We start from the raw sequence: 21,814 nt of genomic DNA, 5'->3' as shown, positions 1-21,814 counted from the left end.
GTGAAATGCAATCGGTTTATCTTTATCACACTCTAATATGTGTTCAAAACCGTGTTGTGGCGGCAATTTGTCGCATACTAATATTACCCACAGATTTGTGTAGTGTAGAACACTCGTGGAACATCCGTGTCACTCGCTCACAGTCAAATCGCTATTAATGTTCGCCATAAAAACACATACATACAGGATCATGAACTTTCATTCCTTACCCCGTTGTGGGAGAGGCTAAACTCCACGTGGAACCTCACATAATAATGGGGTAGCCCTGTAGTCAAACACTATAGCCATGATAGTAAAAGAAGGCCGGCACATTGTCACATTTATCATGTAATGAAAATAAAGGTGGGAGACAAAGACAATATAGATCAGTATCTACAGAACCCACACCGAATAGGCTACACCATGGGGCACGACCCTTGAGGATGTGAGTAACCTTGGTAACAATGCTGAAAGCAGATAAGAGTGTATTTCACTCCTCAATGGAGGAGTTTCATTGCCGATACTTATCTATGTTGCACAGCATCTTCAGCCTCCTGTATCCCTTGCATCAGGACTGCTCCATAAAAGTCAATGGTCAGGGGGCGACTAACGCAGCAATTGGACTGAAGACTGCATTCCTTGAAGTGGTGATACCAAAGGGGATGATGGACAGAGCGTTTGAGCAAACCAAACACTCACCCCCAGTCAACTGATCTGGGTTTAATCCATCATCATTCTTTAGCTCACTCCACCACCCCAGTTCCTTGAAGTGTTAACATTTGTTGGACCTTGCTGGTCCCCTTGAATGGCTCTCTGAAGGAGTTTGCCAACCACAAACTAACTAACCACATTCCAGCCTGAAAGTTTTTACTCAATTTGCCAATGCTGGTTTGCGGGTTGAAAGAAAAGTCGCCCAATTTGTTCTTGTAGAATGTATATCTGCAGAACCTTCCGGAGGATCTTTTTAATTTTTATGGCCATATAAACATAAAAATAAAGACTTTATAAATTGGTGTAATATGTCTGTAGTGTTGTCTGTTTTCCAATTGTTTTGGTGCTGTTTAAATGCCTTACACTTGTTCCTCTGTGTAAGCATTACTGCTCAGAGCCACAGCAACCCAAGATTGAGCTAAGGTTTAACAAATGAAATCAGACTAGTACTAAATGGGTTGGTAGCGTATTACACAGGGCGGCCACAAAAACACACTATATAATACACCCCATTTCCTCACAATAGTAAAATGGTGTCAGGCCGCAGAAAAGATCATAATACACGGTTATCCATGACTCATTACCCAGAGCTTCCTTTGTGTTAATAGTAGGTGAAGGCAGCACTAGTGAAGTTCCATGGCTCAATATCTCTGATGTAGCTGCAAAAGTCTGGGACGCATTCCAAGCTGATGAACTGCCAACTAGTAATTCTGAAACAAACAACAAAAATTCAATAAAGCTCTTAATTGAATTCTGCATGATAAACCATTAATCCTTTAAGTACAATGTACGTACAGTGTATTTAGACCATTGACTTTATCACAGCTTAAATGCATGCAACAAAAAGTTTCAGCCCTGTTTAGTTTATGTACCTGGATGCATATACTATGTGGTAAATGAAGTTTTGAAAACGCAATATAAAAACACATTTTCAGCATGTCAACTCAATCATCTGTATTTTCTTACACTGCTCAAAGTACCGCTACCTCCCCTTCGATAACCAACCTATCAGCCCATTAATCTACCAAAGATTGAGATACTTGCCTTTGGTAGCTTTCTTTCAAATAGATAAAAGCTAGCTCCGGCAGATTCTTCAGCATAAGTTCCACTAAAAGCCAAACAATCCAGAATAATTGGGCATTAGTTACATGTATGGAGTCTGAGCTAGTGATGCTCGCTCTGCCCCATTTTCCCACCCATTGCATGGAATGAGAGGCAAAGCATGCAAATGGTAGATTAAAAGAGGGTGACAAGTAATCTGCAGGAACTAATATTATTCAACAGAATGCTAGAGAAAGTAACTTACTAGTACTCCTAATAGATAGTAATTCATGCATATTAAATCTGTGACCCCGTGGGATAGCATAGCAAAAAGGAGTATCATGGATACTACTAAATTAAGATAGAAAACTTGGAAGGACAAAACTGGTTTGCACTCGGTCCTGCTCATCCACGCAATAACGCTGGGTGTATGAAAGCAATAATTCTCAATAACTGTCTCTTTTGTAGGTCAAACAACCACACCAGGCTCAACAAGTCTGAGGTGAGTGGGACGTCTCCATGGGATACAATGACAAGGACACATCCTGATGTTGGCCACTGCTAAGAGATAATGTGTCAGAGTTTCACACAAGTTCAAGATCATGCTCACAATGTTTTGTGGTAGCTCCCACTCATCACTTAAACAGAGTCTGCTCAGGCGATTTGCTTCATTTTCTGAAGCAAATCGCCTGCAGAATCCCCAATATCGTTTTCTATGCACCAGGCCCAGATGAGCAAAACGTCCTAATACAAACTTGTCAAGGAGACACCGCATTGCTTCTTCACATAAAACACTGGGGATGTTGCCTATAGAAGCTTGCACCTGCGGATCCTGTAGCTGTGAGAGGGAGGTGTTCATGGCTAGACCTATGGATCTGAACTCCAGCTCATTTACATGCCAAGCTGTTCTTGCTGTGACAAAGCAGGTTCTCTAAATGAGAATCCCAACTGAGAAAGTAACATAATGCTGTAGATGGTAAGTGGTTGGATTGCCAGGCAACAGAGAAGTAGGGTCCGAAAGATAGCGAGCAACCATTTCAGGTAGGAAGCAGTACTAGTAGTAGAAATATCCATTTGTTTTTTTACAAAAAAAACATAAAAACTCAATCACTTTCACAGACCTGTACAATAATTTATTATCATTCACAATAACCTATAAAACCCTGTGGGGGGAGTATAAAAACTATTTGAGAAATTGATTAGTGTCGATACAGCGCCTCTGGATCAGATCCACAGTAATTAGCCAATTAATATTGTATACACTAATAATTGGTCAATAAATTGTTGCAACATTAACCATTACAAATACTGTGGAATCATATTGGTTAGCCCATTCTGTTAAAATTCTTAATGCCATATTAAACATTTTAAAATCTAATATTTCATTGAGTAGGTAAAATATAAAATTGCACAAAATGTATTACAACAAAGTAATTTTCATTATTTTATTGTGAATTTTATCTTCCTGATTCTTAATCTCCAGGCATACAACGGATATTTGGACATGGCAATATTAGCCACTCCCGGTGATCACTTCCGAGGATTTGAATGGTGTCTCTTAAATGATTGATTAATAAAATGACATATTGGAATTAGCCAACTAAATCTGATCTCAATGTACTCGGGGCAGAAAAACAAAAACATTTCTAAGGTGTTCATGATTAGCCATGCATGTAGGACAAGTGGATGAAATATTGGAGCCCTTCTATTTACAACAAAATTCATCTACTGTGAGGTAATTCAGTTTTCCGATCCCGTTCGTATTTAGCCACCATTTTGTGTCCCACCGCCATTTTGTGTTGCCCTCACTCAGGCAGCACGGTGAACGAGGTGTTGTTTTCCCTCTTCTTACTGCAAAGTGTCAAATAACCTCCTGCCTCTGTTTAAAGCTGGTGTCAGGGTCTGGCCAACTCCACTAATCCTCGTCTGGTTTGACTGATCCCTGTCTCGACTATCTGTTGGTTCGCACTATTCTTTCCTGACTTTATCTTATCCTCTGGCCTTTGCTATTCTTTACTCGTATTCTCTCATTTCACAACTGTCCTCCGGGGTATACAAATGGGTCCTGCCACCTGCAAGTCGAATTATAAACACTACCACTGATTAACTTGTGGGGAAGGGTGACAAACACAGTTGGAAGAGAGGCTTATTTGAGTTACTTAATATCTTGTTTTCGCATTCTTCTCATTGGTTAACCCTGTATGCATTGGGAGTGTTCTTTGTGAACATGTGTGTTATAAAAGATTGTGCGCCACAAAGTAAAGTGGCAGTCTCCTAAGAACATACCGAGTGTACTTCTGGGATAACTGTACTTAGCTGCAGCTAATAAACCTTATCTTCTACGCCTAACGGAGTGTCCCGTGTCTCTGTTCGACAAAGCAGGTGAACTCAGGAGACTAAGGCGTACCCTGCGCCGCCAGGCCCATAAGGTCCCGGTTCTTCAACTTGGCGCCCAACGTTGAGCAGCTTCAGAGGTAGCAGTTCTGCCTGAGGATCGTGAGGAGCCCCGCAAGAAAATTCTGGAGGAATCGCGAACCACGTCAAGCGACCCCTGTATGTCGAAGTGGTCCAAAGGTCTTTTGCAGCGCGGTTTCTCCTTTCTGACTGCTGCTGCCCTGACTGCCGCCCTGCTTTGGTCCCTTTGATGATGTTTGGTATCGCGAGACATTAGACGGGCCTCTGTTGGCGTAAGAAGTATTGGTGGGTAGCTCCCACTATTTTGTTCTGATTTGGGTCTTTGATTCGGCTATTTCAAAAGCCGAAGCCGAGGGGTGAGTACGTTTGTGCTGTATTATTTGATTTAACCCCTTGATGTTTGTGAACAGTCCAGTGAAATAACGATGCCTGGTCTGAGTAAGTTTAGGAAGTTCTGTTGCCTTGGTTGTAATAGGGATTCCCGGCTGGAGGACTCTTCTCCGATTCCTACGGTTGGAACTCCCACCTATGAGCTTTATTCAAAACATGGTGTCTGCCCCACTGCCTTTAATAAGGCATGGATCCGATACACGAAGAACGATGGCGTTCTACAGTGGCCACAGAATGGTAGTTTTGAGCCTGACATATTAGACAATTTGGAAGCGATATTGTTCAAAAGACAAGCCCGGCCGGCAATGTTTGACTCTTTCCGCCTCTGGCGTAAGGAAGCCAAACAGAAAGAAATTAAGCAGGCAAAACGAGATAAGAAAGCACAAAATATGACGATTATACAGGCTGCCCAGCAGTTTAAAGATAATGAGATGGATAATGCAATGGAAATTTCAGAGAGGCAGCATCGTATGGCAATAGATAGATGCTATCCGGTGTTGCCTAATAAAAGGCAAGATCTGGAGGAAGACCCTTTGATGTCTCACCTATTGAGATTGCCTCCACCCTATGTACAAGGTGCTAATGCACCCCCATTGTTACAACCTGTTCAGTTGCCTGTTGTCCCCCCCACCTGTTCCGGTTCTTCCACATTTACCCCTTCTGGTATTGCCACTCCCACCTCCTGTGCCACCGATTCCTTTGTCTCCATCTCCTGAACATCAATCTCCTTTGCCTTCGGCTCCCCTTATAACTGCCAGTTCCTCTCCTGTATCGCCTAATACCTTGTCCCCTGTCCTTATGTCTAATTCTCCCACTGTGCGCAAACGAATAACAGATACTGTCTCTGGTTTTTTGTCCCCTTTCTTTGGGACTCTGAACATGTCTCCGGCTTTTTCTCGAAGACAGTCTCGTAGTCAACTTCCAGGTTCCGACGAACGGGTGGCTTTGGACTCTCTTGCTCGCAAATGGATCGAGAAGGTTCCCCAGTATAGTGTGAAAGATATCATGATCACCTTTCATCAGTGGGATGCGCCCACGCAGAGATATGTATTTAATGTTATGTGTGACACTCTTGCTAAAGGATGGGAGGATATGGATTTGGGTTTACTTCCCCAGGGTCTGTTGGATGTTCAGGCTAATTTCGATAAAGGACTCATTGTGGGTTCTAAGGTTGAGGACGCCGTAAGGACACTTGTTACCTTTAGGTCCTTATTTTCTTCACAAACTTTTCTTGATTCTGATCCTGCTGTTCGGCAGACATTGAAACATTACCCAATGAGAGAGGTTCCTCCGATATGGAGGGAAGAGGTTGCGCAAGCAGGTAATAATCCAGATATTCCCGCTCACTTCCAGTGTATATGGATACATGTCCCCTGGAAGAGATCTGATGTTTTGGCCCTCAAACAAATCTTTACCGGATCCCCGTAAAAACCCTGCTGGTTACTATAAAGAATTGTCCCAGACTGTTGATGCCTGTATTATGAATTTAGCCGATATTGACATGTTGATGGGAAATGTAGTCCCACAAGCGTTATGGGCTCGGATTCGTAGAGGGGATCATGTTCAAGAATTGGGTGGTACATGGGCTGCTATAACTGCCTCGGATAAAGCACAAGTGGGTGGTGCTAAGCCTGATGGTTTGATCACAGAACTCCCTGGTAGGATTATTACTTTAATGAAAACAATGATGCCCGCCTTACGAGTTAATTGGGATAAATTAGCTGCGTGTAGACAGAAGAAAGATGAGTGTCTCCGATTTCTTCACTCGTTTTGAGGAGACGTTTATTGATCACAGTGGTCAGGATAGGACTACGGAGGGTGGACAGCGATTATTTGTAGATAAATTCGTATTTAATTTGCTCCCCGAGTTGTCACATAAATTAAAAGACTCTGAAAGTTCATGGGCTGTTTCTTCTTCTGCTCAGATATTGGCTACTGCTCAATATTACGAAAACCGGGACAAAGAGGGAAGAGACAAGCAAGAGAAAAAGACTAAAGAATTAAAAACGAAGGTTCTTCTGCAACAAGCTTATCCTCCTCGCTCTGCTCAGCGCCAGTTTCAACAGCCTCTCCAGTTTCAGAGGGTGTTTCAAAAGCATGAGCCCTATATTCCGCGGCCTTTGTTAGGTCCTAACCAATGCGCCTATTGTAGGGAGGAAGGTCATTTTAAGAATGGCTGCCCGGTTTTATTACAGCGTAATGGAGGACTATCTACTCCACGAGGTCGTGGTGGTTCCCAGTTAGCGCCCAGGGGTAGAGGTCGAGGTATGTCGCCCCAGACACAGCGTTCCCTTCCACCTCCACATTCTATGAACTACTTTGATCAGCAAAATACTCAGTCTACACAGTATTACAATGACGATTACTATGTTGAAGGTGAGAATGACGGTCTTCACGCTAACTAGGACAGCCATAGACAAAGTGAGGGAGTTGTATCGATTCCAGTAGATCAGAATGGGCCTTATGTTAATGTCACTACAATGGGTGTTTCAGAGCCATTTCTTTTAGATACTGGTGCGATGAGAAGTTCTATTATTCACTCCAAACTCCCTGGGGCACCTTTGTCTGGCTTAACAAACGTATCCGTAGGATTTTCTGGTGCCCCAGTTCATAGCCGGGTCTCTTGTCCTCTGCCTATTTCAATTGGTTCTTATGATTTGGAAGCTCCGCTTCTTTTAACGACTGCTTGCGGCGAAAATCTGTTGGGTTTTGATTTATTGAAAAGATTGCATGCAACGATATACTGTTCTCCTTCTGGTGTACATCTCGCTTTGGGGCAGAAACTGACTTCTCCAATGTATTTGTCTAAAGATCAATTTCCACCTGAATTGCTCTCTCTCCCTGCAACAATTTGGGCTACGGGTCCAAATGATGTTGGTTGTCTTGAGATCCCACCCTATGTCGTTACCCTCAAGCCCAATGCTAAATTGCCACGCATCCCTCAATACAAAATTCCCAGTGATGGTGAAAGAGCGCTTTTTGCTATTATTTATGATTTGGTTCAGAAGGGTGTGGTTGAGGAGACGAGGGGAAATGTATGCAATAGTCCTGTTCTCCCGTTTCTTAAAACGCACTGATTCTTCTCAGCCTCCTGTTTATCGCTTTGTAATTGATCTCCGGGAGGTTAATAAAATTGTTGTACCGCAGTTTCCTGTTGTTCCAGATATCACTGCCCTGTCAACTATGATACCTGCCTCGGCAGCTTGGTTTTCTGTTATTGATCTGAAAAATGCTTTCTTCAGCATACTGTGAGAAAGTGGCTCTGTATATACTGTTCCCTAATAGGTACAGGGTGTACAGAGTCCACAGTCCCCCAGAGGCTGATAGAGGTCAAAGTTAGGTATGACCTTACTCTCAAAAGTGGTAGCTTGGTCGAGCAGTAAGGCAGTACCAGAGGACAGTGTAAAGCATTTATTGTACACACTCAGTCAGCAAATGGTTTCACACACTCAATAACTGAACTCCAGGCCAATGGTTTATATATATATATAAAATATATGCTTGTTTTATTTTTAGAACCACAAAGGGGGTAAAAATATACTTTCTCAGAAAGAGGTTGAATATAAATACTTTTGTCTTAAGCAATACATTTGTGTAAACAGTCACAGTTGGTTGCAATAAACAATCCTATTTCCTAAACATAACAATGCATTGAGCTCAATGGTAAATTCAGGCTATTTGTAATAAATTACTTTTCAGATTACTTTTGGAATTCCAGGTCTGGCTCCTAGATCCAGCCTTGGGTCAGTATTCAGAATCAAGTGATGAAAGTCGACTTAATAACTGTAATGATTTTTAAATAATATTTAGCCATTTCAAAAGTTAGCACTTAAAAAATATTTCAAAGAAAACATTCAATGGATCTCTATGGCAAGAAATTCAAATTGCAGGTAGAGTACTTTGTCGTTACTTTAGTAATCCAGGACTGGGTACCTAGACCCAGAACTGGGGTCCTTATCAAAAACAGGTAAGTAATTTCGTTTGCAGAAATGGTACGATTTTAAGAGTATTTTTCAAATTTGCAAAAATAGACACTTAGAAGAAATTTCACAGAAAAGCAGACAATGGTTTCCTATGGGAGAAAAATGAGTTAGAGGTAAGTATAGTTGTGGTCACTTTTCAGAGTCAGGGCTGGGCACCAAGATCCAGCACTGGGAGCTCACCTAGGAGCAGGTGAGTAAATTCGTTTTTGTCACTTGGCTGATTTTTGGTGAATATTTGCAGTTTTGAAAAGTTCACACCTAGAAGATTTTTGAAGAAAAAGCCAGTCAATGTTACCCTATGAGGAAAATGAAGTTAGCGGTTTAAGGGTAAGTACTCGACTGGCAGAGTTGAAATTCCGGGCATAGACTCAGGGGTCCCCCAGTGTCAGGTAGGTACAGTTGGTTCACCCTCAGCGGTTTCAGGACGGCCGGGTGCAGAGAGAGTTAGGCCCAATGTTATCCTATGAGGGATAGGGGGGCCTTGGTTGGTGGCTGCTGTCTGGCAAGCCACGCGGCTGTGGGAGCTGGGCTCCTGGTCACTTACTCAGGGCAAGTGGGGAAGTAGGTTAGTGTAGAGAGTGCACGGCCAGGGCCACTCGGGCGGCTGGGTGCAGGGTGCTTTTGAGCCTTCGGGCGCTCAATGGAAATCAATGGGAATGTTCCGGTTTGGAAAAAGGCTGCAGGCTCGGGGACGAGGATGTTGCCGGTGCCACCACCACTTCGAGGGGTAAGTTGGGTAGTTGTAGGTTAGGTGGGTACCCCGGGATTGGGCACAGGGGGCCGCAGGGCGCCGGGTGCAGGGGTGCCTTTTGACGTGGGGAATCTTACCCTCTGGTTGATCGCGGTTGGGGTGGCACTCGGTTCTGAGGCTGCAGGCTTCTTCCGGGATGTCGAGGGGGGTCCTTGGGTGCCGCACTCGGGGTCACAGTCGCCGTGGGGTCGTCCTCAGGGTCTTTGTCCACTCCGGCACTGGCCAGGCTTGGCTGGTGCAGAGTGTGTTGGGTCCGCGGTTCCGGGCTGCTGCCAGGGGTTAAAAATAGGTTTCTTGAGCAGAGCCTCTACTCATGGGAGTCCCAGGGGCTTAGAGCCAAAAGGGTAGCCAGGTCCTCCGGGGTTGGTGAGGTTGCTGGCCACGAGAGATGCCGCGCTGGTGCAGGTTCGAGAGTCGACAGGCCGGTAGGGCTGGGGCCAAAGCAGTTGGTGTCTTCTTCTCTTTTTAGCAGCTGCAGGGCAGGTCTTTATTCTTCTTGCTCTTCTTGTAGTTTTCTATCTGGAATCTGAGGAAGGAAGGTTCAGGGTGCCCCTAAATACTAGATTTAGGGGCGTTACAGGTAGGTGAAGGCCAGGGACCAATGGGTCCTTGTCCTGGGGTGGGTACACCCCCTATCCTGCCTCTCTCCTGTGGGAGGGGGGCAGTAGCCTAATCCTGATAGGGTAGGGCCTCCCATCTTCAAGATGGCGAGAGCCCGGAGATGTGCTTCACCTCGCCTCCCCCACCTGAGGGGTGGGGTGGGCAGGCTGGCACATCCCCTGTCCTTGTATGGGGTTTCCGGCCAAGCTTCCCGCCAGAGTGGGGGGTTGCAGTGGCCTGGGGAAACTCCAAATGGCGGCCTGCCTTTGAAGCTTCCCTTTGCTCATCCTGGGGGAGGAGATTTCTCACCTCACCCAGGATGTGCATTGTTGCAGGCCCGGGAGAGCAGGGGCTCTCCCACCCAGGGGTCCAGCAACGTGTCTGCTGTGTGGCAGCCTGGGCAGCCTCAGAGCAGACGTGGATTGCAAGTTAGCTGTAAGGGGGCATCTCTAAGATGCCCTCTGGGGTGCTTAGTACATTAAATCCTACACTGGCATCAGTGTAGGTTCAATGTGCTGAGAAGTTTGATACCAAACTTCCCAGGCTTCAGTGTTGCCAATTTGGTGCTGTGGAGCTCGTGTTTGACAAGCTCTCAGCACCATGTACTCTTCAATGACAGCACTGCACTTACAGTGCCCAGGAATGGACCCGGGTACTGTAGGGGCACAGGGCTCCTGCTCCTGTGCCCTCACCATAGGCGTAATGCACCCAGCTAGAGGGGTGGCTGACATATGCCTTGGCAGTGTAGGTGATGGGCATGGTACACAGGGATGTGTGCCATGTCGACTCTTTGTTTTGTCCTGCCCCCAGACACTCAGCCTGCAAGGGCAGTGTGTGTGTGTAAGGGTACAGGGCCTCTGAGGGTGGCACAATGAGTGCTGCAGCCCTTAGAGGCCTTCCCTGGCCACAAGGCCCTGGGTACCTAGGGTACCATTTACTAGGGGCTGACATGTGGCTAGGGTTTGCCAATTTGGAGTTTGTGTGGTTAAGGAAGGAACATAGGCCCTGGGCACCTGATTGGCAGGAACCCAGGGTACACTCAATCGAAGTACATTCAGCAATTTAGCAAAAAGTGGGGGCATACCATGCAAGAAAGATGGCACTTTCTCACACATACCCATTGCTGAAGAGAGTAGGGATATTTTTGGCTTCTCTTTAGGAGGCCGAAGTTTCCGGTTCAAGCGCGCACCCCAAGGCTATTGTGAAAGTCCCTCCATCTATAGCCAAGCTGTGAAGTGCCAGCTTGATGCTTTTCCTTTGCCGTCAGGTGCTACCCTTATTCAGTATGTGGATGATTTATTGATTGCTACTGATAGAGGATATTTGCAAGAACGTGACTATTGCACTATTGCGTCACTTGTCTGACCTTCACCATAAGGTTTCACCTTCTAAATTACAACATGCCCGCCAAGAGGTTACCTATTTAGGTCTTCTCGTGTCGAAGGAGGGAAGGCGACTGACCCCAGAACGTATTCAAGCAATTGCACAAATGTCTGTGCCATCCACACAAAGAGAAGTGCGTACCTTTCTGGGCATTACCTCTTATTGTAGACAGTGGATTCCAAATTTTTCTTTGTTGGCTAAACCTTTGTTGGCACTCACTTTGAAAGACACACCCCAACCCCTTCCTTGGACTGACAAATGTCAGAAGAGTTTTTCTGATTTACGTGCTGCTCTGTGCTCTGCTCCTGTGTTGGGTACTCCGGATTACAGTAACCCCTTCACGCTCTATGTCCATGAAAGAGAGGGTTGTGCGTTGTCAGTCTTAACACAACGATTTGGAGACAAGCAGCGGCCATGTGCCTACTTTTCGGCTACATTAGATCCAGTAGCCAAGGCATTGCCTAGTTGTCTTAAAGCTACAGCAGCAGCAGCAATTTCTATTTGTCAGTCTGCTGGAGTGGTGCTAGATAACACTCTTATTGTTATGGTACCACATGCAGTGGATACCTTGCTAAATAGGACGAAAACGCAGCATCTTACAAGTGCTCGCTTGTCTGGGTATGAGCTGACACTCTTGGCTAGTCATGTGCACATCAAACGATGTAACACTTTAAATCCAGCCACATTGTTACCTCTTCCAGAAGAGAAAGGTATTCAGTAACAACATGATTGTTTTCACCGTACTGAAGAGGAGACAAAAGGTAGGATTGATTTGAAAGATACACCACTAATGGACCCGGATGGGATCCTATGGGTGGATGGTTCTGGTTTTAAACTCCCTGATGGGGAAACAACTTCAGCTTACGCTGTTACCACCTTGCATACAATCGTGGAGACAGCACGCAACAGACATAATTCAGCTCAGGCAGCTGAACTGATAGCTTTGACCAGAGCGTGTGTGTTATCTAAGGGGAAGAGAGTGAATGTATATACCGACAGCCAGTATGCATTCGGTGTGGCACATAGTTTTAGTCGTTTGTGGAAGGAAAGAGGATTCTTTACCTCCCACGGTACTAAAATACAGCATGGTCAGTTGGTAACTGATCTTCTTGAGTCACTTGCTTTGCCTACCCAGATAGCAATCAAAATGTAGTGAACATAAGAGGATTACTGATGATGTTGGTCGCGGGAATGCTTTTGCGGATGAGGTAGCGAAAGAAACAGCCAGAGATGCTATAAGTCGCATGTATGTTGCGGGCCCTGCAAATTGGGCCAAGGAAAAAGGAATGTGTGAGGATACAATAGAAAGTGTGAGATCGATTCAAGGAGAGGCTACAGAGAAAGAGTTGAGTAAGTGGAAAGAGAGTACAGGAATGTTAGACGCGATGGGATGTTGGATAGAATTGTCAGAACATCAGCGTTGGCTGTTACCAGATGCCTATGTACTGCCTGTAGTTGCTATGGCACATGGTCCAGCGCACATCAGTGCGAAAGGAATATGTAAGCTTCTGGCTTCAGTGTGGCTGAACGAAGGGATTCCAAAATGTGCAGATAATTTAGTGAAGCATTGTATCGTTTGCTTGATGCATAATCCAGGAAAGGGAACCCCAACTCCAGCAGGTCATTTTGCTCCCCCAATATATCCTTTTGAGGTGTTGCAATTGATTATATTCACATGGAACGATGCAACAATCTCAAATATGTTTTGGTGGTGGTGTGTGCCTTCTCCAGATGGATAGAGGCCTACCCCCTGAAAGACAACACTGCTTTGTCCACTGCCAAAGTTCTTCTGAAAGATTTCTTCCCTAGGTTTGGTTTGCCACGCATTGTCTGGAGTAACAATGGAAGTGAATTTGTGGGCCGGTCTTGGTATCAGTCAGAAATTCCATGCGGCGAACCATCCCCAATCAGCGGGTTTGGTAGAGTGCTATAACGGCACTCTCAAACTTAAGCTTGCAAAGGTACAGGCTAGCACAGGACTTGCCTGGCCCGATGCTTTACCTTTGGCTCTCCTATCCACTAGAACAGCTGTACATTCTCGTTTGGGACTTACATGACCTCACCACTAAATTACGTGTTCTCCACCAACAGGTCCAAAATGCTTTACCAGAGGCCTCCACAGACCCAGGTCATTCTATCCAACCGGGAGACTGGGTCTGTGTGAAAAATTTTCAGAGGACAAGGAATTTGGAACCTCGTTGGAAGGCGCCTGTTAGACCTGTCAGCCCTTTGGCAGTTCCCTCCTCATTTTTTTTTATTTTTATCCCTTGTCCCCTTCTCATTTTTTCTGTCTACCAAACTTTTTGGGGTGCTGATGTAGAGGTTCTGGGCGCCTTTTCCTCCTCACATGAGGAAAAGGCGCAAGGTGCTCCACTGAGGTAGATAGAGGAGGAAGGTAGGATTCACAAAATGGTGGCTCCAACTGTCACCTCAGCACCCGGGCCATGACTGCCATGGGAGGTTCCAGAACCTTCTGGACCCCTCTGGCAAGTCCAGCCCAAGGTGATAAATAGAGGTGGCAGGAGGGCGGCCATTTTAGAATCAAGCTGGGCTGTGGAGTAGTCAGGAGTGAGGCACCTGAGTGGTGAGGTGATTGCGCGGGATTGGGAGAGGACAGACCCTAGGGTCTGCGCGAACCCCCTACCCAGCTGACATCACCCTCTATCATTTGACCAATCCCTGAACTCAGCCATCGACCCTGGGAGGCATTGTGTTTTGGTTAAGGATCCCTAGCGTAACCTGGAGGCCTGAAGAGGGATTCCGTGCGGGGAGTGCCGTTGGGACTGCCTAGACCTCCCTGGATGTCATTTGGGAATCCAAAACTCCCCCCCCCCAGTGGCGTCAGCGACAGCGCCCGTCGTGGGCTTAGGGCAAGGAGCAGTGCCAGATATTCCCCTGGCTAGTGGATTTGCTCACCTGGGCTCCTGTGAGCCACACCCCCTTGTTCCCCACCTACCAGCGCTAGCCCCCATCTAAGAATCTCACCTCCAGCTATGCCGAGGCAGGGAGCTGACTGCGGGTCCCCGGTGGAGGCCTGAGAGAGAATCGTGGGGTTTGGTGTGAGGTTCCGGGCTCTCCGGTGTTGTCGGCATCCATCGCGCGTGTCAGCTGTGAAGGGAGCTGACAGCGCGCCGAACAGCTGACTGAGAAGGCCGTGGCCGGGGAGTTGAGTCGGGGCTGGCCTGGAAACTGACGCCGGGTCACGTGAGCCGGGCCCTCGAGGAAGTACCGCCCCTCCCCACAGCCGGGAGACGAGGCCGCACCCCTCACGAGTCGCGCTGCATGAGGAGCGGCGGAAGTGACTAACGGAGCCAGGGCAGCGCTCTCGCAAGTCGCGCTGCGGTCGGCAGCGACGGGAGCGCCTGGCAGAGCGAGAGAAGCCGGGAAGGTGCCCCAGGAGAATTCTTCCGGCGAAGCTCACCTCACGGGAAGTCCCTTGAGGGTGGGGGGTAGTTGAGAGGTGTTATTCCCTTAGCCCCAATCAAGACGCCCCTCCCTGCTGAGGAGTTCGACGAGTCCCGCTGCCAGAGGAGGACCTCAAGCCTTTAAAGTAAGCTGGGCTTTGGAGGGGCGGGGAAACTGAATGCTGACAAAGGGGAAGAGCGCTGAAGTAGCGTTGTGCGAGACTGAGCTAAGGAGAGTACGGATCTCCAGTACAAAGAACCATCGTCTCCAGTCTGGCACATACTGGGTCTTAAGGATTCAGCGAGGTCATGGTGACTTCGCCTCCATGTTATGTGAGCTAGTGGGAGAAATATTCATAAGAGTTAAAAGCGCTTTGGAGAAATATTCATAAGAGTTAAAAGCGCGTTGGAGAAATATTCATAAGAGTTAAAAGCGCTTTGGAGAAATATTCATAAGAGTTAAATGCGCTTTGGGAGAAATATTCATAAGAGTTAAATGCGCTTTGGGAGAAATGTTCATAAGAGTTAAAAGCGCTGTGGAGAAATGTTCATAAGAGTTAAATGCGCTTTGGAGAAATATTCATAAGAGTTAAATGCGCTTTGGAGAAATGTGCATAAGAGTCTAATTGTGCTTTTGGAAATGTGGGTTGAAACTTGTCATGCATAAATGTAAGTAGGCCCTCTAGTTTTAAGGTGGAGGGAGAAACTCAAAGGGTGTCTTAGAGATTACTTCATGAACTGTAATGTTGGAACCCTAATGTTATTCTAGTTACAGATGAAATGATGTGCTCTGTGATGTGGAACTGAGAATCCCTGTAAAGTAAGGAAAGTGGAAGAATTCTAGTAAACGTTAAAATACATTCAGTGTGGTGTCCTTTTTGAGTGGTGTCGCGCTGGATTGCGGGCTGAGGAGGATGCAAGCACGTAACGCCATGTTGAGGGGAACGCCTGCGAACGTAAGTCATGCTACCCATAGGACATAGGTCCAACAGCGCCTCAACAAGTTCTTCTGGTGACACGTACAGCAGTGAAAGTCGAAGGGAAAAAGAACTGGATCCATGGCGTGCACTGCAAAAAGGTCCCCTTTCCTTGCCTTTTGACCAGTGGGTCCGTAAGGGTGTAGGTGATTTTGAAGGCGAAAGGGTCCCCCGGTTTGTACCTTTCAGTAGTGCACACCTAGATGGAACTCGGTCAGAGAAAGAAGATGACGACGTTTTACAAGAAGCCGTACCGCCACATCTATGATTGAACACTACAGATTCACAGACACTATTTCAGGACCAAACTGTACTGAACAGAACTCGATATAATTTAAGGCCTAGACTGGTCAAGGACACCTGAGATTTTCATCTCTTTCGTGACATGTATCATCTGTCCAGGTTGCAGGGTCACGGTAGGAGTCTTGGATCGTGACCTGTATAGTGGCTAGGTCCCCAGGACTTGCAGTGTCAAAGGACGGCTAATAATCACAGCCAAGTGAGTAAGGAAGATTGCTGTGAGCAAAAATTTTAGAGGATGGATGTCAAATTGGGAAAGAATGAGAAGAAGGAAGAGATGGGAAAGAAATATTGTAAATTAGTGTACAGTCAATGTGGCATAACATTGTGTGTTCTTATGTTTTTTAGTACCTTATTGGCTTGTGTAGGTTGGATTGTTCATGCTATGCAGCACAAATCTGTCCCTACTTCTATTTCCTTGCCTCTTCATTCTACTATCTCCCCACATCAATTACATATGCTTCCCCAACATGAACTAATCAGGAGAACAGAATATTTTAACAATTCATTTGTCCAGTTGTTGCATCAACACCAATTGGTAGTCACCACAACCGACTGTTGGGTGTGTGGACTTATGCCTCATACCACAGACAAAGGGATGCCATATTTAGCCCTTCCATTTTCTTATGAAGGTTCCGCTTGGGCCTATTTTGTGATGTTTTCAAATGCATATCAGAACCGATTTAGACGTCCAGTTGGTTCATATGGTAGTGGCCAAGATTTTAGTCATAGTTCTCTAATAAAAGGAATAGTGGCTATGGCTAGAATTGTGGAGAATAGTAGGGTTCCTGTTGATGAGAAATGGGCATACGATGGTTGGAACAGGACTCGTTACGTTACTAGCCTTACAGATAGAGTTAAACAGGGAAAATCTCCACCAATTTGGACTGTGCCTCATCGAGGTAACTTTTGTTTACAAATGAATGGCCAGACTACTGACACTGGACAAGGAAAGAGTTTTTGTTCCCATACATACATTTACACATCTCAGAATTAACCACCGTTAGTGCCATCTCAGGGCACGTATTTTGTCTGCCACGATAGAGCCTACACGTGGCTACCGACGGATGTTTCAGGAACGTACTATATAGCCTTTCTTCTCCCTCCTACATACACTGCTCCTTCGGGACATCACAGAAACAGATATGGCAGAGGGATTATTGATTCTAAAGACACGGCAGGACAAGAGGGACGTGATTTCCTTAAAGGATTTCTCCCTTTTTGGGGCCCAATGGCCAACAGTAGAAACATGAGACAATTGGTTTGTGTTGTTGAGACTACCATAGATGTCACTGTGGGAGCCTTGAGTAATCTCACAGCTGAACTTCAGGCGGATCGTCTCATGACATTGCAGAACCGGATTGCTCTGGATGTTATTCTTGCAGATCGTGGTGGAGTTTGTAAATTGATCGGATCTAGCTGTTGCATTTATATACCCGACGATGCCCCTACGGTATACCAAGCCATCTCCAAATTACATGTGATCTCCGAGTCGATTCATGAGGACGAAGGAGATTGGTCTTTATTGGAATGGTTTTGGGGATTACTGTCCAAATGGAGATGGAAGGTATTAACCTTCCTTGGAGTGGTTTTGGCCATCATTTTTTCCTGTTGTCTCTGTATGCAGTGTGGCCCCGCCATCTGTGGTCTTTGTGCCACTATGTGTGTCCCAAGGTCTTTGTCACGGAAGACGGAGAGCATTAAAATGATGTTGCAGCAACAGCTTGATGACCTCATGGCCATTGACGTCAACTCAGATAAAGTGGCAGTCTCCTAAGAACATACAGAGTGTACTTCTGGGACAACTGTACTTAGCTGCAGCTAATAAACCTTATCTTCTACGCCTAACGGAGTGTCACGTGTCTCTGTTCGACAAAGCAGGAGAACTCAGGAGACTAAGGCGTACCCTGCGCCGCCAGGCCCATAAGGTTCCGGTTCTTCAACTGGCAAAATGCCATGTCTGAATTTTAATAACCAGGATTTTGCGAACATCGGTTATATGGTATCCAAAAACTCCTCTTGATACATAGTCTTTAAAATCCAGAAACCTCTTAGGAAAGTCTTAAATGTCACCCCCTTTTAACCATAGCTCATTAATACAATCCCACTATCTTTTTTTTTTTTTTTAGATTAGTCAAGGATTTATTTCTCAATGCTCTCAGGACTGGTCCAGAGCTCACTCATACCCAGTCGGTGCATCCAGTTCTTTATATACTTTAACCACAGGATATTCCCTTTGGCATCTCATTCCATGACATCGAGCAGTGATTGCCTACGTGGGGAGTTATTTGACCATACTCAGGGCCAGAAGGCAAGTGGCCTAAAGGAGATCACATGTTCCACATTTTTAGGTCCCAAATTCAAGCGTATTGGAATCAAGGGAGCATTTAGGGGAAGTTCCAGAGGTGATCTCATAAAAACTGAGTTTTTTCAATGGCGTTTCAATTAATCCACCGATATAGAGATTGAACAGAGTGGCTGTCAGTACAAACCACTGGCGCACTGCTCTGTTCACCCTTATCCAGTCTGTTACTTCACCATTCTTCCCCCATCAAATTTGGGCAGAATTAGCCCTATGGAGCCCAATAAGTATTTCCAGTAGGTTTCTCGGGACATCTATCTTGTTTAGGGCTTCCCACAGTTTTCCTCAGGGGACTAGATCAAAAGCGGCAGGCAGGTCCATGAACACCACATATATATGTTCCTTCCTTAGGACCACATATTTCCATAATATTAATAAGAAACTAAACAGTTGATCAACAGGGCTTGTGTTTTCTCTAAAACCCGTCTGTAGTGGAGATAGTATTTGCCCTTCATTGATCCAGTCTAAAAGTCTCTCTAGCATATGCATACAAAATGTTTGCGCTGTATCAATTAGGCTAATGGGCCTATAATTTGCTGGATCACTTTTATGCACCCAGCCAGTAGTCTGGGATTTCTGCCCCCTTTAAAATCGCATTAAAGCTATGGTTGAGGATCAGACACCAGATCGCAGGTTCGGAAGGATGTAGATAACCTGGAATTTTATCTAGACCAGCGGCTTTGTCCTTCTGCAGCTTAGCAAATGCCATCCGTGTTTCTTCCAGGGTTAAATTAATCAAATCTATCTCCTACTATATCAGGAGAGGCCTCTGGTGTTGATGCACTACTCTCTGGCCTTATTCGGTCGTCCCTGCATATAACAAAATAACATTATTTACCCAAGATTGTGGCTGAATGTGGTCGTCACAAAGCCACAAATTTGTCCAGGCATCGAAAAATCTGAAATTTATCAGACCTGCAGGTTTAGTGACGAATAATCTCCTCGACCACAAATTCATCTTGAATTGTGCGATGCTAGGCGAATATTTTATTTCACAAGTCACCTTTTTCTTCATTGCCACATACAAGACTAACTTCAAATATGTGAGTTCTGCATGTGTGCTGTACAAAAAAAATCCATTACATTTAATAGGCTAAACTTTGGCTCAATTCCGAATAAAAATCCAGCACACATGGTACCAAACAGATGTGCTTTTTAGTTCACTAAAAGAATTGTCATCAAGGTGTGAGACAGGAATGTTTCTCAGTTCATATTTAAAACTTTTGATAAATGTATCACTAAAGTATGATGCAGTAGCGCACTCATTTGGAAAATATTTTCCACAGAAATGGACACAAACTTTCACATCACCATGCAGTTTTACTGATACAGACACTAATGTGTGGAAATCTGGTTTAGAAAAATACTTATAATTTCACCTCACCAATAAGGTATTCGTGTTTGTTTTGACCATATTAATATCCATCAATCCCTTTAGAATTACAAAAAAAAGAGCTTTTCTAACTAATGAAATATATTTTGAAACATTTGTACAGTTCATTTACCAGCTATTTAAATTTTGTGTGCACAGTATGACTGCCAGACAGTTCACTTCACAAAATCCTCTAACTTTTGAAGTCAGAAAAATAAAAGTAAAAACCAATCTCCAGGATAAAATAAGATGTGATTTGTCAGAACACTTAGCACCACACATGGCCTCTGTCTTTAAACACAGCAAATGTGACAAGATATAAACAAGATTTAAAGACATCTTTATTGCTCATTCACTTTGTGAATGAGCAGAACATCTGTTCTTTTCCAGCTCACCAGTCAGGGTCCAAAAAATAACTCAACCGGATTAAATCTGACTCGCCGTAGTGAGTGGGTGATTAGAGTTATAGAGGCCTGTTGTCGTATCAGCAAGCATATACAGTCTTTGTCAAAGGACAACTCGCTGCAAAGATGTCACATACTTCAGGTGGTAGATCCAATAATCTTAGCCTTTGCCCATCAATCTCCAAATATGCAGGTGTTGAGTACTCCGGTTCTGTTCCTGCATGTTCCTACCAAAGAGGTAGGCTGATGGAGCCAGTTTCTCCTACCAGTTATCGTTCATTGTGCATTCTAGAGGGCCAGGATAACCGTAGGGATCCACAGATCCCCTCCAATTCTAAAAGTCACAGGACTAAGGCTATTACTCCAATTCAGTCTAGATCCGGTTGGTACTGGCGTTCAAACGCCAGTCCAGATTCTGATCAGAGTAAGGAATTAGGATGAGATTGGGACTGCAGATGAGCTTCAGCACCACAGCAACATCTCCATTTGAACAAACCCTTTTGGAGGTCGTGGGTTGACAACCAAGGTCGGTCTGGATCCAGCACAGATCTAGAAGGCTTAACTGGTGCTGAAGGTGAGGCAGTTGGTGGAAACACAGCTGGGGCCCCTCTCCAACCCATGAGCTCAAAGACACTCCAGAGAGGACGAGTAACCCAAAAATTAGGTGCAAGGCCTCATAAAATTCTTAAAGTTGGGCTGGGGTTGCTCCAGGAAACTCAAGGCAGTGTGCAGCAGAGCCAGGGTCAGGCTCACTCTGAAATCCTTCTGATGCATGGTCTTGCACGCTGTACAAGCCCTGGAATTGTGATCTAGCTACAGGGTACAAAGGCAAACCAAGTGGGCATTTTTCACAGACACAAGGCGCCACAAGGCTTAAATCCAACAGTTTTTTTTTTTTAAGGGACATCTTCCAAAACACACAGAAAGAAAGGTGCACTGGTCGAAATGTCGACGAAAGGGTAGGAAAAACCCCAGTCAAAAAACGACTGAAGGAGCTCAATATGGGTCCATGCTGATGGTGCAAAGAAGAAACTGAGGTCAGTGCGCTGGGGTGGTGCCCATAAAGGCACTATGAATGTCACTTTCACCATGGATGGCACCAATGACACCGACCTGAATCCTATCCATGCCACTTACTGGAGTACAAAGGGGACTGCTCTGAAAAAATTTTCGGATCCAGTCGGACTCCTGGGGAATATTAGAAGGTAAGGAATCTGCGGCTAGAAGTCTATCAGATATGTTACTCACTCCTAGGTCTAAGGATTCCTCTGGTACTTTAACCACACAGAAGGACAAAAAAGATGCTGGACAGGATTGGATAACGCACAAAAAGGGGGGAGGGGGTCCAAGGGAACAAATTTTAAGACCTGCAAGAAGTTTTTCCCCAATACGTAATCAATCAACACACAAATAACCTCTCGGGTCTGAGCAACTTTAAAACATGAGCATGAAAAGAGGAATATTGTAATCAAGCTGTGTCTAGAATGACAGTGCCCTAATAAAGAAAAGGAAAATAATCTCTTTCAGGATGAATGCCCTCACTCACCAGAGGGTGACATGCTTCATCATTTGGGCTTTCTCCTCTCAGTGGGAAAACCTAGTCCCACTGAGGGCTACAACCACCGCACTGCGAGGTGGGAGCTCAGGGATGTTTTATATGGAGAATTAGGATACTCAGATCCCAAAGACGAGCACTTTATGTGAAGTGAGGGCGCAGCGCAAGAAGATTCATTTGAAAGATG

At 45.3% G+C, this 21,814-nt stretch overlaps 1 protein-coding gene across 1 annotated transcript in view; it reads right to left on the bottom strand.

Annotated features, from left to right (window-relative positions):
* Positions 1–21,814, bottom strand: part of BUB1 (BUB1 mitotic checkpoint serine/threonine kinase) — an 850,308-nt gene that overhangs the window by 598,552 nt on the left and 229,942 nt on the right. Inside the window, exon 12 of the mRNA XM_085611813.1 lies at positions 1,275–1,400. Coding sequence (XP_085467939.1) covers positions 1,275–1,400 — 126 coding nt within the window. The remainder of the gene's footprint in view (positions 1–1,274; positions 1,401–21,814) is intronic.

The sequence above is a fragment of the Triturus cristatus genome, chromosome 6 (assembly GCF_964204655.1).
Source record: "Triturus cristatus chromosome 6, aTriCri1.1, whole genome shotgun sequence".
In the NCBI taxonomy this organism is placed as follows: domain Eukaryota; kingdom Metazoa; phylum Chordata; class Amphibia; order Caudata; family Salamandridae; genus Triturus; species Triturus cristatus.
This window is presented reverse-complemented; position numbering and strand designations above follow the sequence as displayed.